This window comes from Apteryx rowi, unplaced genomic scaffold, assembly GCF_003343035.1.
Source record: "Apteryx rowi isolate R43461 unplaced genomic scaffold, aptRow1 scaffold_182, whole genome shotgun sequence".
In the NCBI taxonomy this organism is placed as follows: Eukaryota; Metazoa; Chordata; class Aves; order Apterygiformes; family Apterygidae; genus Apteryx; species Apteryx rowi.
The window spans coordinates 1184226-1200204 of NW_020448108.1; the positions used below are offsets into that span (position 1 = coordinate 1184226).

A 15979-nucleotide genomic window follows, 5' to 3' on the forward strand; every position below is an offset into this window, starting at 1 on the left:
CACTTACATAGAATAATAAAAGTTAATATGAAACCCTCAAACATAATGCAAACTACAACAGTTACTCAGTATGAAGAGTGCTACAGTATTTGCTCCTTAAATTCATAAGAATCACTATTTCGCTTCCTCATAATTTTGGCATACACTAAAAGTAACACCCCATGTTAGTTGCTCTTGGTCGCAATTCTGTTTATCATCTTAATCAAGGAAGTAAAAGGAGTGAAAGACAACATGAAAAGCTGAGTACAGAAGCCCAATCTACTGTGATTTTTTTTTTTCAGGCAAGACTAATTCAAGCCTAGACCCATAAATTACAACAAATCATTTTTGAAGTGACACTTTTCATTCAAAATGAGAACCAACATAAGGATCCACGGCCCTTAAAAAACAAAAAGTTAATGGATTTACACTAGCAGTATAGAAACAGATTTTAACTATTTGCTTTATCAGTCCTCATTACCTGATACAGCACTTCCAAAGTGACAGGATAGAAAAGATTTTCAACAATGATTCGAAGAACAGAACCTTGACCTGGAAGGAACCCAACTTCAGTAGCAAAAGCACCTGTAATAGCCAGGCTTCCAGACTGCATGGCATTCACAGCTTGCAGTGCAGCTTGGGTTCTCTGAAATGATGACACAGGGAGACCACAATTAACTTACACATGTACGAATTATTCATATGTAAACAAAGTTCTCTTTCAAATAAAACATATACAATTTTTAAACTATTTCCCCTTTATCTACTGGATATCTACTTTATCTACCTACTGGAATTCCAGGCGAGTAGGTAAATTAACCCCCCTCCTTTCCTTCCCCCAGCTCCTAAAAGAAGTCATACCATACTTGCATAGAATACAGGTATGATATTCTTAAAAACTACGTGATTATTTGAGGAAAGGCAAAAGMTTTTTTGTTATATGGTTACTACTTTTCTACCATAATGCCATATAAATGCAATTTTGCATTCTTTCTGTATGTTTTTGTCATTCCAGATGTATATTCTAAGAAATCATTATCACGACCATACGCCAGTGGACAACCAACCAGTCAGCACACCAAGAACCATTTGCTCAGCTTCATTAGGATTTCATTCTCTTAACAGGCTCAGTTTTGCTGATAATAAGCTTGAAGGCGCTTACCGTGCTCTTTTTCCTGAGTCAAGCTTTTGCCTACAAAAGATCTCTTTAGATCTCACTCCTCAAACTGTTTAACTGGGACTTGGGATGTCTCTACAGTCATTTTTGATGGGTTTCTCTCCAAAAAGTCTTCAGACTACCTTTGAGGGCACTATGGAGAGTCTTTCCTTTCCAGATATATTTGCAGCTTGAAGCCAGGTCTCCATGACACTCTTGTCTTGGGAGACAGACTAAACATGGCAGAAGTACAGTTGGTGCCTACTTTTGTAAACATGCAACTCTGCAAAAACTGTCTCTCAGGCCTGAGCCTAGACACTACAAAGTCTGTAACGCAGTGCTCAGCCACTCTACTAGAATCTCTAAAAATTTAAATGAAAGTCAAACGTAAGAGTCATAAGTGCAAAAAAAAAAAAAAAAAAAAAAAAAAAGATTATATGTATTCAAAAGTAAATCATATTTTTATAGGAGGACAAAGCAGAGACTGAGTTACTCATTAAGTTGAAAATGCTCTGAGATACAGACATAAGGAATCTTATTTGCAAATATGAGTGTAGTTTTCCTGAGGCTGTTATATACACCATATCCTTAAAAATGTGTCATTTATTTTTACACATGACAAACCAATCCAGTAATCTTGGATGAGAAAAAAGACAACCTTTAGCAGACTGACAAACTTGCAAGACTTCAGTGACTTTCATATCAGCACAAATTAAAAATGAGCACTGATTTTTGTCCCAGTCACAATTTGCAACACTCCTACAGGAAACAAAATTGATCTGCAAGTAGCACATTCTATGATTTACACAGCTAAAGGACAGGTCAGTTGCAATTCATCCTGGAATCCAAAAATCCAAGTGGATTTCAACTGCAATATGATGGTTTGTATACTTTGATCTTATTCTGAGAAGAGTTTTATTTCCTTGTTTAGAGATTAGGATTAAAATCACTTATCTGCAGTGCTCAGTTCATATTCTGAAGAAATCAGTTTTAAGTGCTTTAAAAAAATATAAGGAAGAAATCAATTCTGGTGCTTGGCAAAAAGTTATAGAACATCAATTGCATGTATCATTGAAAATATTCATTTCATTGGATCTAGGGTTCTTCCTTACAATAAACAGTCAACATTAAAGAGAACACTATTAAGAATAAACTTGAATACAACTTAGACGCAGATTTCCATTTCTGACTTGGCCAGCCCTTGGAAGCATATTAATAGTGAACACAGATCTTACAAAAGCAGGTTATAAGACCCCTTGCAATAACATTCATATCTAATTAAGTACCAAGATCTGCTTTCTGGGTAGAAAGTGGTTCATAACACTTCAAGTGGGTGTTCCCTTCCTTGTGTTCTTCAGATAGCATCTACAGCCCCAAGATTAGCAATTAGCTTTAAGAAAACACAAACCTGTAAAAATGAAATAATATATTCTTGTGGTATGTGTGCTACTGTGTTACTGATACAATAACAGGAAAAAATCCTAGTTATTTGGTGAAAAGAATTTAGTGGAGAAGACAGTCTTTCCATATTTTGAAGCTATTGAGACTGTTATCTAATGTTAAAACTTAGGAATGACAAAAGTTCTTTCAAAACATATTGTAACCAGTTATTTCTAAGTAGAGTAGAATATAAGAAAGTCCACAGAAATGTAAGTCTAGAAACGTAAGTATGCCAAGCTAATTTAAGTCAGAGGCTAAGAAAAGATTAAAACAGTAAAAACACTGTGCAAACATTGCGCTAAAGCAAAATAAGCCTCCAGAGAGGGACTTCATAGCATACAAAAAAAATGTAGTCATGCAAACTGTTTTGACTTCTTTTAAATAACTTATCTAGCCCATTTGTCTCTAGAATCTAGCAGTGCTAGAACTGGAATATTTTCTATGTAGGTCAGTACTAGTCAGTTATGCATATTTTATGTACAGTTCCAAAGCCAACTACATTATAAACTAGTGCTTTAACAGGGAAATTTTCATTGAACTATAGCTTCTTGGTGATCATAAAAGCAAGTCCTTTTCCAATTGCAGATGTTGGAAGAGCACTGATAAGCAAAAGAAAAAATAACTTCATCTATGACAAGAAGGTAGCAATATTTTGAGATACAGATAACAGTATCACTTTTTGAATGCCTTCCAAACTTCCCTGTCCTTTACACAGCTGATAGCATGGCACAAAATATTTGCCTTCTGATGTAAATTTCAGTATTGAGCCAGTTTTATATTTGAAAACAACTGGATAATGAAATGACCGGAGCAGACACATGCCGCAGAACTTTTAAGCTTTTCGATCTCCAAAGGGTATATCTGAACAAGAAAATGGACTAAACCCTACACTGGAGAAACTGAAGTTGGTGGGGCACAAAGAAAGTTGTGAGAAGGGCCTTATTTATTCAGTTCAGACTGCGCTTTGTGCTTTGCTATAAATACTGCTTGGTAGAAAGAAAACTTTGTTCCAAGGAGGGTATGGTACTGAGTCTTGCAGTTTACACATGAGAAAATCTTTTCTGAAAACTTTATTAATATTCCAGAGTTTAAAAAAAAAAGCCTAGAATCCTTTGCTGTAAATTAATATTACAAAAATCAAATACTGAACTGCAACTACTCTAAATGTTAACATTATCACACAGGCTTTCTACTTTCAAAATATGCCATTGCTAATATACAGCAAATGTAGCAGTCTTCAGAATGACCAAGGAGTTGTATTATCAAATTGTATAATCAGTTCACATTCACCATTGTTCAGAAGTACACAGAAAACTTTCTACTTCAGAGACAAAGTTTTTCTGTTTTGAAAGGCATAAAAATGTGTTCTTGAGTGACAGTACCATGGTTAGTTTATAAATAATGGAATAGATGACACATTTCTATGTTAACTGAGCTTCTGGGTATAGTTCCTTAAAATGTAATGAACACCACTGTTACTGAGAGGAGATTTGGAGACTCTGCTATATTTTTCTCCTCATCACAAGCCTATTCAACACATTAACCCAGAAAAAAACTACCCTTTTTCGTTGCCAAGTTATGAACTGAATCACTCTCAGAAGAATCCAGCAAGCACCAGACATAGTATAAAGGAGAGAGCAGAACCACATAGCTGAAGGCAGGAGGAAGGATGTACCAGACCCTCTCCTTTTGGCAGCAGTAAGCTATTAGGTGAGCTCAGTTACTCACAGAATTACTGCTTCAGAAATACCTCAAGCTTTTCTAGTTTTAATATTGCTATACTTAACTACAAATGCTCACTGAAGAAAGTATTATTAATGTCAAATTTCTGTCAGAAATCTCATCCAGAAAACCAATTACAGAGCAATTAGTCTTTAGAGTAGCTCCCTCTGGGAAAACTCCTCAGTTACGTCTTCCCAAACTGTTTAACACCGAATGCAACTATGATCAGACTAGTGCTATAATATACAAATAAAACATCAAACCTTGGGATTTTTTTTTTAAATTAGAGTTCCCTTTCTAATTGCAGACCTTGTGATTTAGGAAAATGCTTTTATAGACTTAGGCTTTGAGGGAAGTTATGAATGATCTCTTGTACATAGGTTATGGGTGACAACATAACATCTCCGTTAATGAAACAAGGCCATGTCATTTCTAGTGGTCAAATGCTAAAATGCCATTATATGAATGACAAAGGTTTCAGATGAATGAAGATAGCCCTTTATCCTGTGCTGAAATCCATTTGGAAGCAGACAGAGAGTGTTCTTGGTCACTGCAAACTGAATCCATAATTATGAACTTGGCCATCTCTTACTAGATTTGGACTAGAAATCCATTCCCAATTACATTATTATAAGTGTGAGTCTGCTAAGATATCCAGAAATCTGCCTGCCTCCTTCCTTGAAGGAAAGGACTTCCCGCCCCACCCTTAAGTGGAGGCTTGGTCATCTCATGAGAAAAGCTCTTTCACACTGTTATCCTTCTAAATGCCTGTGGCACAGTAGTGCCAAAAAAAGTTTACATATGACAGAATGTCAAGTCAGACAAGGCAATATTTCAAAATAACCATCTCATTTTTAAAAACAGAAAGCTATCTAGAAAAGTGTGGAATTGGCTTGACTTCTTTACACTAGAAATGATTCTCTATGACACTCTACCCAAGCAAATGGAAAAATATCTGAAAACCCACAAGACAAATACTATATTTTTCCATACAGTCTGTGCTTATTTAATCTTTATGTAAGAAGACAACATTGGGAAGGATGACTTTTTTGGCCATATAACTAGTTACCTCTACATTTGCAAGATATGATATGCCATTTAAGAAAGAGACAAAGTTAAATAGCTCTTTACTGAGAAACTGATTGTAGAAAAAAGGTACAAGACATATTTTAAAGATCACCGTATGCAAGAACGATGTCATTATCTACAGCCTCTGGACACTACAACCTTGGATTACTGAAAGAGAGAAAAACAATTTTGTAGCAGTCTTTTCATTTGTTAACTGATAGGAGAAGGGAGCCTTGAGGAATTCGTTAATACTACCTACTAATTCCCAGGAAAAGCATGAGATTCTCAGTATCTGTAAAGACACAGAACCAGAAACACCTGTTCCTTCACACTTTAATTTACATTTTGTGGCTGGACAGCAAAGAGAATCACTGCCCCTTTCTGACCTGGCATTTGCATTCATACAGAACTTTCTGGAAGAGGGGAATGTTTTTTCCACAAGAATAAAAGGTTCTGCTTAACTGAGAAGCTTTCGGAGCAGAACAGGGCAAACAACGAAGTCTTCAGCACTGGATACACAATGGGAGATTCCTAGGAGAAGCAGTGAGCTTTTTTGCAGCAGACAGTAAACACTACTACAACCATGTCTCACAGGTGACAGAAAAGAGAAAAGAGATAGCCCAAGCAGGACTTGAAGAAAAAGACCAACCACACAGGAACAAAATGGATAGGTTTGCTTTTTCAAAAATGTTCATCCATCTCTGTTGGCAGAACTGATTTTCCCTACCTGTGAAGTTGTTCCTTTCTAGTTGGATCTCTGGATCCATACTCACTGTAAAGAAGCACAATAGCCGCACCTCAAGTCTCTGATCAGCTCAAAAGAGGATTGGTGAGGTTGGAAGGGAACTCTGGTGACTGTCTGGTCCAACCCCCCTGCTCAAAGCAGGGTCATTTACAGCAGGTTGCTCAGGATCTTGTCCAGTCAGATTTTGAGCATCCCCAAATATGGCTACTCCATAAATTCTCTGGTGAACCTGTTCCACTGTTTGACAAACCTCACCATAAAAAAAACTTTTTTTTAATGTTTAAGTGGAATATTCTGTATTTCATTTTGTGCCCACTGTCTATCATCCTGTCACTGAGCACCATTAGGAAGAGTCAGGCTCCATCTTCCTTACTCCCTCCTATCAGGAATTTGCACATGTTGCCAAGATCTCCCCCAATTCTCTTCTCCATGCGCAACTATTCCAGCTCTGTCCGCCTCATCTCAAGTATTTCAGATGCTCCAATCCCTTAATCATCTTTGTGGCCCTTCATTGGACTTGTTCTAGTGTGTCCAAGTCCTTCTTGTACTGAGCACCCCAGCACTGGACACAGCACTCCACGTGTCTCACCATTGCTGAGTAGAGGGGAAGGATCACCTCTCTCCACCTGCTGGTAATACTCTGCCTAACGCAGCTCAGGATGCCATTGGCCTTCTTTGCCACAAGGGCACACTGCAGGCTCAGGGCCAACATATTGTATATCAGTGCCTCCAAACCTTTTCTGCAAAGCTGTTTTCCAGCCAGTCGGCACCCCGCCTGTACTGGTGTGTGGGATTGTTCCTCCCCAAAGCCAGGACTTTGCACTTCCCTTGGTTGAACTTCACGAGGTTCCTCTCCACCCACCTCTCCAGCCTGTCGAGGTCCCTCTGAAAGGCAGCACAACCCTCTGGTGTATCAGCCACTCCTCCCAGTTCTGTCATCTACAAGCTTGCTGAGGCTGCACTCTGCCCTGTCATCTAGGTCATTACTGAAGATGTTAAACAGCATTAGACCCAGTATTGATGCCTGGGGGCCACCACTTGTGACTGGCCTCCTGCTGGACTTTGCGCCACTGATCACAACCCTCTGAGCCTGGCAGTTCCACCAATTTTCAGTCCACCTCACTGTCCATTTATCTAGCCTGTACTTTATCAGTCTGTCTAGGAGGATGTTATGGGAGACAGTGTTGAAAGCCTTACTAAATCAAGATAACATCCAGTGCTCTCCCTCATCCATTGAGCCAGTCATCTCATTGTAGAAGACTGTCAGATTGGTCAGGAGCGACCTTTCGATAACCAAGAGTGGCCTTGCAATGACATGGGTCAGCTCGTGTCCACTTTGTTTAAATGTTCCCTAACCCACCCAGGGTAAGCCTTCAGGGTTCCAAACTTTCCCTTTGGTCTCAGGGGCTTGGGATTCTTGAGGGCAGCTCTTACCAATAAAGTCTGAGACAAAGAAAGCATCCAGTACCTCAGCCTTTCCCATGTCCTTCCTTTGTCACCAGGGCCCCTCCCCCATTAAGCAGTGAACCCACTTTTTTGCTTGGTTTCCTTTTACTGCTGATATACCTGCAGAAGCCTTTCTTGCTGCCCTTCAGATCCCTCACCAGAGACTTTGGCTTCCCCTGCATGTTCAGATAGTGCCTCTGTATTTCTCCTGGGTCACCTGTCCCTGCTTCCACTTCTTCTATGCTTCCTTTTTATGTTTGAGTTTTGTCAGGAGCTCTTTGTTCATTCACACAGGCCTCCTGCTACCTTTGCTTGATTTCCTGCTCATCAAGAGGGACCATTCTTGAGCTTGAGCTCCTCCACAGTAATTTTTGTCTTTGCCTAGAATGCATGGAAAGCTTACAGCCTAGACTGCAACTGAGGGAAACAATATCCTTTAGAAGTTGATTATTGATGTAGTATTAGCAGAAAGTAGTTTATTTATTTAGTAATGCAAGTCATGCACAAATCCGTTCTGTTAAATGGAAATATTATACTTACAGCCTGATTAGGTAGATTGTCAGTCTTAAGTTCTCTGTGATTGGAATACTGAATATAAACAGGCTGACTGCGGAGGTGAGGTGTAACAGGAGTATAGTAGTTCACCATATTAACAGCAGCTTCTTCAGAAGCCATTTCCAAAAAAGCCTGCAATCAATATATAGCATTTTTCAATGTTCTTTTGTTTACATGAAAGAACAAAGCATCAAACCATTATTTATTCCCAATTCCATGCTTACTAAAAAAAGATCATGTGAAAGTATAGCTCAGTATTTTTGTATGCATACATATATTTTAATACTGAGCAAAACATGTGTATGTGTATGTAGTTGTAGGGTTATTTGATTTGTGGGGTGTTTTTAAAAAGATTTTTACATTGTAAGTACAATAAATCATTAAAGAAGAGATGGAATAAGTATAACACTTGGGAAGCTATGTTACTGAAAAAAAATCACACAAAGATTAAACAAACTAATCATTTTTTTTCACTTAAATATATGCATCTTAATCAGGCAAGATATTTCAATACAGCTGTCAATATCAATAATGACAATGCAGTTGTTGATCATCTATGTATTCTTACATACGATGGATATGTTAATCAATATTATTAACTTATTAGATCATTATTTAATCCAAAAGTATATTAAAAACTTATGATAAATATCAATACATCCTCAATTTGAAAATGTGAACATCTTGAGCCATCAGCGAAACATTTAGACAATGTTGCAATTCTTTTAAGTCAAACGCAATACCAAAACAGTCATATAACACAAACCATATTTCTTCAGCCCTGCTCTTATATTGAAATGTTGAAAATAACATACCTGACTTTTTCCTTTTAGCATCAAGAGGTTGGTTACTTTGCCAAAAGGGAGACCTAATGAAATGACTTCTGCTTCAGTGACATCACTTGGAATTTTACGAAGATGAAGGACACGAGAGGGGGAGCATGGAGATCTGTCTCCTTTACATTTCCTGTTGTCATTCCCATTAGCTAAAATATTTTAGGGAAAGGGATGGACAAGCAAACAAGACAAACTTATTATACAGTGTAAATGCCAAAATCTAAGAGAGAAAAATTGCTCTCTCAACACTGACACTGACTATTATCTACGGCTCTTTGAATACTAAGAAAGGACAGCTTATATACAGTCAGAGGACAGTTTAAAAACCCCTAAATCTTTTCTAGATTTCCACTGCATTTTTTTTTTTTTTTAAGAAGTCTTGCAACCAGAGAGGCCAGTAACTTCTTCCCAAATCCCAAATCAATCCCAATCCCATATTTAGATACTACACAGAAAAGGGGAAGTCAGTAGTAACTGGGGAGGTAATACATTCATTCCTTATTACTACCTTATCTTTCTACAGCATCAATTCCTTAACTAGATTTAGTTGCTACCTTGAGTGATTTTTATTAAAGAAAGCCTCGTATTCTGCACGCTTGTAAATTAAAATGTCTTTGAATGGGATACACAGTAGTGAGTCATGGCATCCATACAGATTCTAAAATCTTCCACTTCAGTAAACAGCTTTTTTTGAACATGTTTATTTGGACCCTGTAATAGATAAGTAACCATCAACACCTTAAGGAGCTGACTCAGAGCCCTTGAGAGCACTTTTAGACAGAACAACACACCTGAAACAGACGTGTTCTAGAAGCTATCACAACAGAGTAATAACTGTCACAGTAATAAAAATTAAATTCATTAGCTTAACTCCAGATCTCAGTAATAGACTCTGCAAAACAAGCTACAGAAGAAGAAAAAAAATGTACTAAATTGAGCGGGAAGACTGCATATTCAATGGAAAGGAAACTGTACCAAAATCTAAGTGCATGTCACTCAGGTTATGAGAAGAAACAGCACTCTCTTTTGGCTTATGTGCTGCAGAAAGCTTTACTCCAGCAAGATAGATAGCCTTCACACATCACATGCTAATTTTAACCTTCCCAGGAGAACCCCAAAACATTAGGAACAAACATTAGTATGCACTTACTAAGTAATTTCAAATTTTCCTGTAAGTTTTGAATATAGTCTAAGGATGAGAAGCAAATCACACAAGTCATTCTGTACAAAGAACTTTACAAATTTTTTTGAACTGGTGGAAGTCTATAAATCTTAAAGTTGGATGATCTAAGCCCCAACAGTGGCACTCTAAGTCAAGGTACCTTATTCCTCTCTCCTCTGCCTTACAGAAAGAGTTTGTCATGCCTGGCTTTTTCCACGAAGAAATTTCAAATGGTAACATGTGCTCCATGTGCATTTTGAAAAATGTGAACAAATAGCATACTTGCTGGGGAAGAGATTTTAAGAGAAACATACTCAATGTGTATCATTAGCAAGCCACAACAGGATATATTACCATGGAAGTCTAATGACTTGTCCTACTTTGTATAATCTACTTCTCAGGCTCAAAAGGGATATGATAAGGTCCTTTACTTTACTTTAAATGAAGCAGCAAATTAAACTTGACAAGAATTTTGCCCTTAGTTTACGGAAGAGGGTTTCCTCGCAAAAGCAATAGCTTCTGGGTTCTGACTCACTACCACAAGTGACAAGGTGGATCTAAGCAGCAGCCAGAGCATTTTCTCCCTAGATCTTTACCGAGAGTTATAAGAGTTTGCAGCTGAGGCATTCAGCCAAAATGGAAAGCGCTTACTAGAACAATTCTGGCTTGTATACACAGATTGCACATCCTCTATTTAACTTGTTAGGATCTACCCATTAGCAAGCATATATGTTAGCTCTAGTTGATTTAGCTTTTGAACACTGATCAAAATCTGACCTAAAAATCTTACATGCTGTTAAAATACTTCTCCAGGTAAGTCACTCAATCAGCAGTAAAAGCTAGCACTCATTCCATTCCAAGTATAAAAGTCTGAGCTTCTGTTAAACCATTCTTTCTCCAGCTGTTGTCTAATATGAATCTTGAGGCAGAGAGCTAATCATGTATTTTCTCTAGCATCTCAATTTCAAAATGGCTTCAATAACTTCTTAAAGCATGCCCACAGTCATCACCTCTTCAGAATTTTATGCTAAAATGGGTGAAAGCAGAAAATAGAAACATAAAGGCAAGAGAAGCCTTATAAACATGGAGAAATTTGATGCCTGGCATTACAAGAGAGGTTAATTGTAAACATGATTCATGATTATACAAGCATTTTCCAAATCGATAATCTCAGATCAAGAAACCCAAATGCATTTTAAATATGTGACCCGCCATATAAAAAAAAAACCTGCTACAGTTGTATTAGGTGAACAGCTGCATCTCAATAGAGATTATGTAATCCCCAAATGAAGTACAGTTATCAATGAGGAGCTAGAATCTTCTAGATTTATTAGGAGCCAGACACCTCTATCTTATTTTAAAGTTTAATATTATTTAGATGCTCTGAAAGTCACTATGCATTATCAGTGGTTGTATTGGTAATTAACAAAAGCCACGTGGACTCAGTACAGATTTATAGTTCTTGCCAGCTGGCTTCTCCCCACAAAAATACCATCTACAAAGGTCTGAAATATACTTAAGCTACTAAATTACAAGCTAATGCTGCTCCAAGCCAAGCAGAGGTCTTGACTTCATACTGAGTCAGCTAGCAGAAACATGACCAATTTGAGATGTGTAAGTCAAAGAAGTGCAAAAGAAAAATCTTAAGTTAGTTTCTCAGTCTCTTACTCCTCCTTATTCTCCACTGGAAATACAGAATGTAAGTCCTGAAGGTTTATCAAGGTCATCTGCTCCATCGCTTGCTCCACAACAAAATCAGTTATCTAGAAACCACTGCTAATAGACAATTGACCTTGTCATGAAAAAGTCAGTTTATGCAGCTATGGGCCACAAACACTCCAAGTCCACATAAGCTGATAGCATCTCTAAAAGAAGCAGTCCCAGCTTTGTCTCACTCCCAACTTTTCAAATGACCTAATTCACCATGTAACCACAAAGTTCTTGGCCAACATGTAGGAGTGGGGCACAGCACAATTTTTTTGGCTAGTAATAACACTAACATGTTTGAAGAAAACATGGCAGTGTTTTCACATTAAGTCTCCATATTGCATAAATAGTCCCAGTTTCCTTACTCTGCCTCTGTCTACTAATTCTTCCACCTCCCAAAAAATCATTGTGCTGAAGAATAATATGTGCAGCAATGTGGTGAACCAGATCAACAAACCCATCTGATCAAAACTTTTTCCTTTTTCCTACTGCTTCCCTTGCCAAAACACTGCCACTCATGTGACTCCATAGAGAGATGGTTTAGGGACAAATTGGCAGAAAAGCATCTACAAAATAAATCACAGGACTGTGTGTACTGCTTAAGAGATTCTGGAAGCAGGGCAGAAATCAGGAACAAGAACACCCCTTTCAGCAGGGAATCACCTTAGCTCTTTATCAGGAAACCAAACAATATGTTCCACCAAACAGATTGGTATAGAATATTCACCTTTTGGCTCTGTAATCCTGATAAACTTGCGATAATTCAAAACAAACTCATTTTAAACACAAGTGCAGAAAAACTGAGCAGGAACACAAGAACATCTACAGAATGCTACTTCCTTTATCATGATTATTGAAAATAGACATTTCTTGGCCCATTTCAACAAGTCAGCTTTAGAGTTCCTTAATACTGTCACTGAGTAAGACTTCTGGATAGATTCCAGTGGCTCTACTGTTGGAATCTGATTAGACTTCAGGATCTGCTGAGGCTGCTCTTGGAGACATTAAGGAATACAAAAGAAAAAAAACATATTAACGGTGAGCACACACACGTTGTTGAAGAACTGTGATTTTTTTTTTTGGGGGGGTATACCTGTAGCTGGAGTAGAATTGTTCATGGTAAAAGGCCTGTTAGTGACACCAGAAGAAAGAAGCTCGTCAGGTCCACGCTAAAAAATAAAAGACAAGGTTACCAGTAAATGGTGTTATGGAGAAAGTGGCTTAATATAAAAGCTAAACAACTCTTGTCATTTATCCTTCCTGAGAACATTCCCTTTATATACTCACCATCCACTATTCAGCATGTAGACAGCTTGTTATGAACTTATGTTTCGACAACAACAAAAAAGCAAATACCAACCACACAACTGTTCATTCTGTCTCAAGAGGCTATTATCAAGTTCATCTGTGTTACATTGATTATTTCTCATATTACTTATGCTACTACAAACAGTTTATGCTTCAAAAGATCAAGCATAACAAATGGCTAGGAAAAGAAATGAGCTGTTAACAAGCTCCAGGTCTGCAATTCAGCAGTGTTTCCAGATATGAATAAACACATAATCACACTGATCAGGCCAGTATTTGTGTCTGGCCATGGTGGAGTTTGAACAAAACTTTAGCTCAGTATATTTTCAAATATATCTATTACACATTTTTAATCTAATCCTTGTGCTAAGAATTTGATGGTAGATAACACCGTACTTAAAATGATATTGAAAATCAAAGCACATGCTTTAAGAACACTGACAGTTTGAGGCTCTAACCACTAGTAGAAGAGTTTGAGCACTTTAAGTTCTTCATCCAAAAATCAGTGCTTAGCTGCCAGTTAAGTCTATTTAGCTAATGTTGAACACCACTCTAATATGCCAGTCAAGCATCAGCTTCTCCATATCATAGCTCTCCAAACTGCCAACAGGAAACAACATACCACATAGCCTCTAAAAGGCAATTGAGGTTCCTAAAACTTTCACCACATTCTACCATAAAAGTATTTACATGAACAAGCTGGACTAAGGGAGTAGTTCTACAGGACAGAGTAAGCTGATCCAAACATATCATCACCACTTTGGTGGAAGGGAAGGCTACCATTCCTCTCACCCCAGTATTCCCTGCCATGTCCACGAGCCGTTCATCTTGCACCATCTCTGGTGCCCGTCAGATTCTCTGTGAGATGGTTCAACTCCCCAACCTGTCAGAAAACTACACTGATTTAGGGTAGCCAGTTAATCAGCTGAAAGATGGTGCTGAAAGTGGGCAGGATCCAGATCAAAGGAGTGGGCAGGATCATTTGCACAGGAGACAGGTGTAAGACAGCATCCTTTTGGCAGCAGCAAGCCATTATGCTGGTTTATATTGGCTGTGGAAGTACCACTTRCAGAGGGTTTCGTAACTACTTTGTAAGTGGTCTGTGCTGCTACTAAAAGGGGCAGTTTTGTCCTTTTACTTCTTGCAATTAACCACATATTCCTGCTGTTTCCCTCATGCTGGCAAAATCATTCATGAAGCAAGGTTTTGACCAGGCTAGGATGCTGAAAAGAGTTTTCAGCCAAATTTAGCTGCCCATGAAGAAGCACAAGAATTAGTGTGGGAAGCCAGAAAACATGCCTGCATTCATTCCTCTCTGTCAGCAGTACAGACTTTTGTTACTGTTAATCATGAAGCCACATCTTAACATTATATTTAAATGTAACACCTAATATGGCAAACACTCCAAAAAATCATCTTTACGTTAAAAGAAATAAAAAGCATTGCACAGACGGCATTTACATTACAAAAAGTGGGACATTCTTTGGAACTACATTCAAAATACAAATATGGAAGATTATATCCCAAAGGGTCTGTTTTAAACCTGCTTTATGTTTTAAGGAAATTCCAATTCTAATCATTTTCAGTTGCCACTAATTAAATGCATTTGCAATACAACACAGGCTAATGTAAAGCCTAGCTTATTTGACTGAGCAATGGAATACACTATTAACCATATAGTTCATGATAATTTATTCAGATGTTTGCATTTTAAACTTACTTTATTAAATTATGCAAATGAAATGTTTAGTAGATTCCTGATGAGTATCACATTCTATTTGGATGTGTAATGGTATTTAGTTAGCATCCAATAGCAGTATTAATTTTTACTTGTTAGGAGTACTTTGAGTACGCCAGTATCCAGGTGTTGAACTTCTAAGTGTACTCAACAACAACATCGCTGCATTTTTTCAAGAAGGTTCTATCAAAAGCTTATGCTTTAATATGTCAGACTCTGGCAGCAGGTGCCTTTACTGAGCAACTTTTACATATTTTGTTGTTTCATTATGAACCTTGGCACTAATTTGCCTATTACTATTTTCATAGTTGAAGTCAATTTCAAAAAGCTAACATGCATTCTTGTAATTTCATATTTCATTTTAAATGCACTGATATCTAAAAAAATAGACCTTTTCAGAATAAAATAATTTTCTAATCCATATCATTTTAAAGGGTTTTCTTAATTGATTCCCCTCAAGATTCAAATGAGCATCTTAGTGCAGAAACCAGAATCTACTATTTCAGCAAGCTATGTATTTATAGTTTATGAAGAATTTAGCGAAGTGTGTAATGGCAAGATGTTTACAAATCATAAGTTTTTTTGATATGTTTACATGTGGGAAAATCTGTAATTTCATGAAATTTATAATTTACAATGTACTAACAAAATTAATAGTTTTCAGCTTAAATGTTATTGCTTGCAAGAAAAAGGGAGCACCAATAACTTGCAGCATTAGATATTTTGTAGGTCGCTACATGAGAGTGCAACTGGCAAGTTTGAAACTGATTCCCAGGGAAAAGTACCATAAGTATAACTATCTCCATATTTTCAGTTTGATACAAGAAGGATTTAAAATTAGCCTACATTTCATCATGTTTAAGTTAAAAAAAAAAAAAAAGTTATTCCAGAATTTAATGAGTTTTTTACAGCCACAAGATTTTCATTTATTGATTGATTTCATTTATAGATTTTCATTTATTTTATTTCTATTACTTGATTGCTCTACTGAAATGCTCTTTTTATAACTTGTGATATCAATACTAAATTATACACCTACTTGTACAGTTACAGCATATTAGTTTTTGCTATTCCTAAAAAGCTATCACAATTTGTTTACTACAGTCTTGCCAAACTA

General features: G+C 37.2%; 1 protein-coding gene across 1 annotated transcript in view; it reads right to left on the bottom strand.

Moving 5' to 3' along the window:
* The window catches only part of PTBP3 (polypyrimidine tract binding protein 3), a 36379-nt gene extending 23387 nt beyond the window's left edge, over nucleotides 1-12992 (bottom strand). The window contains exons 1-4 of the mRNA XM_026061556.1: nucleotides 12910-12992; nucleotides 8927-9096; nucleotides 8097-8243; nucleotides 461-625 (exon numbers count right to left, since the gene is read on the bottom strand). Of these exons, the coding sequence (XP_025917341.1) occupies nucleotides 461-625; nucleotides 8097-8243; nucleotides 8927-9096; nucleotides 12910-12934 (507 nt within the window). The 5' untranslated portion in view covers nucleotides 12935-12992. The remainder of the gene's footprint in view (nucleotides 1-460; nucleotides 626-8096; nucleotides 8244-8926; nucleotides 9097-12909) is intronic.
* Nucleotides 12993-15979: the final 2987 nt, after the last annotated feature.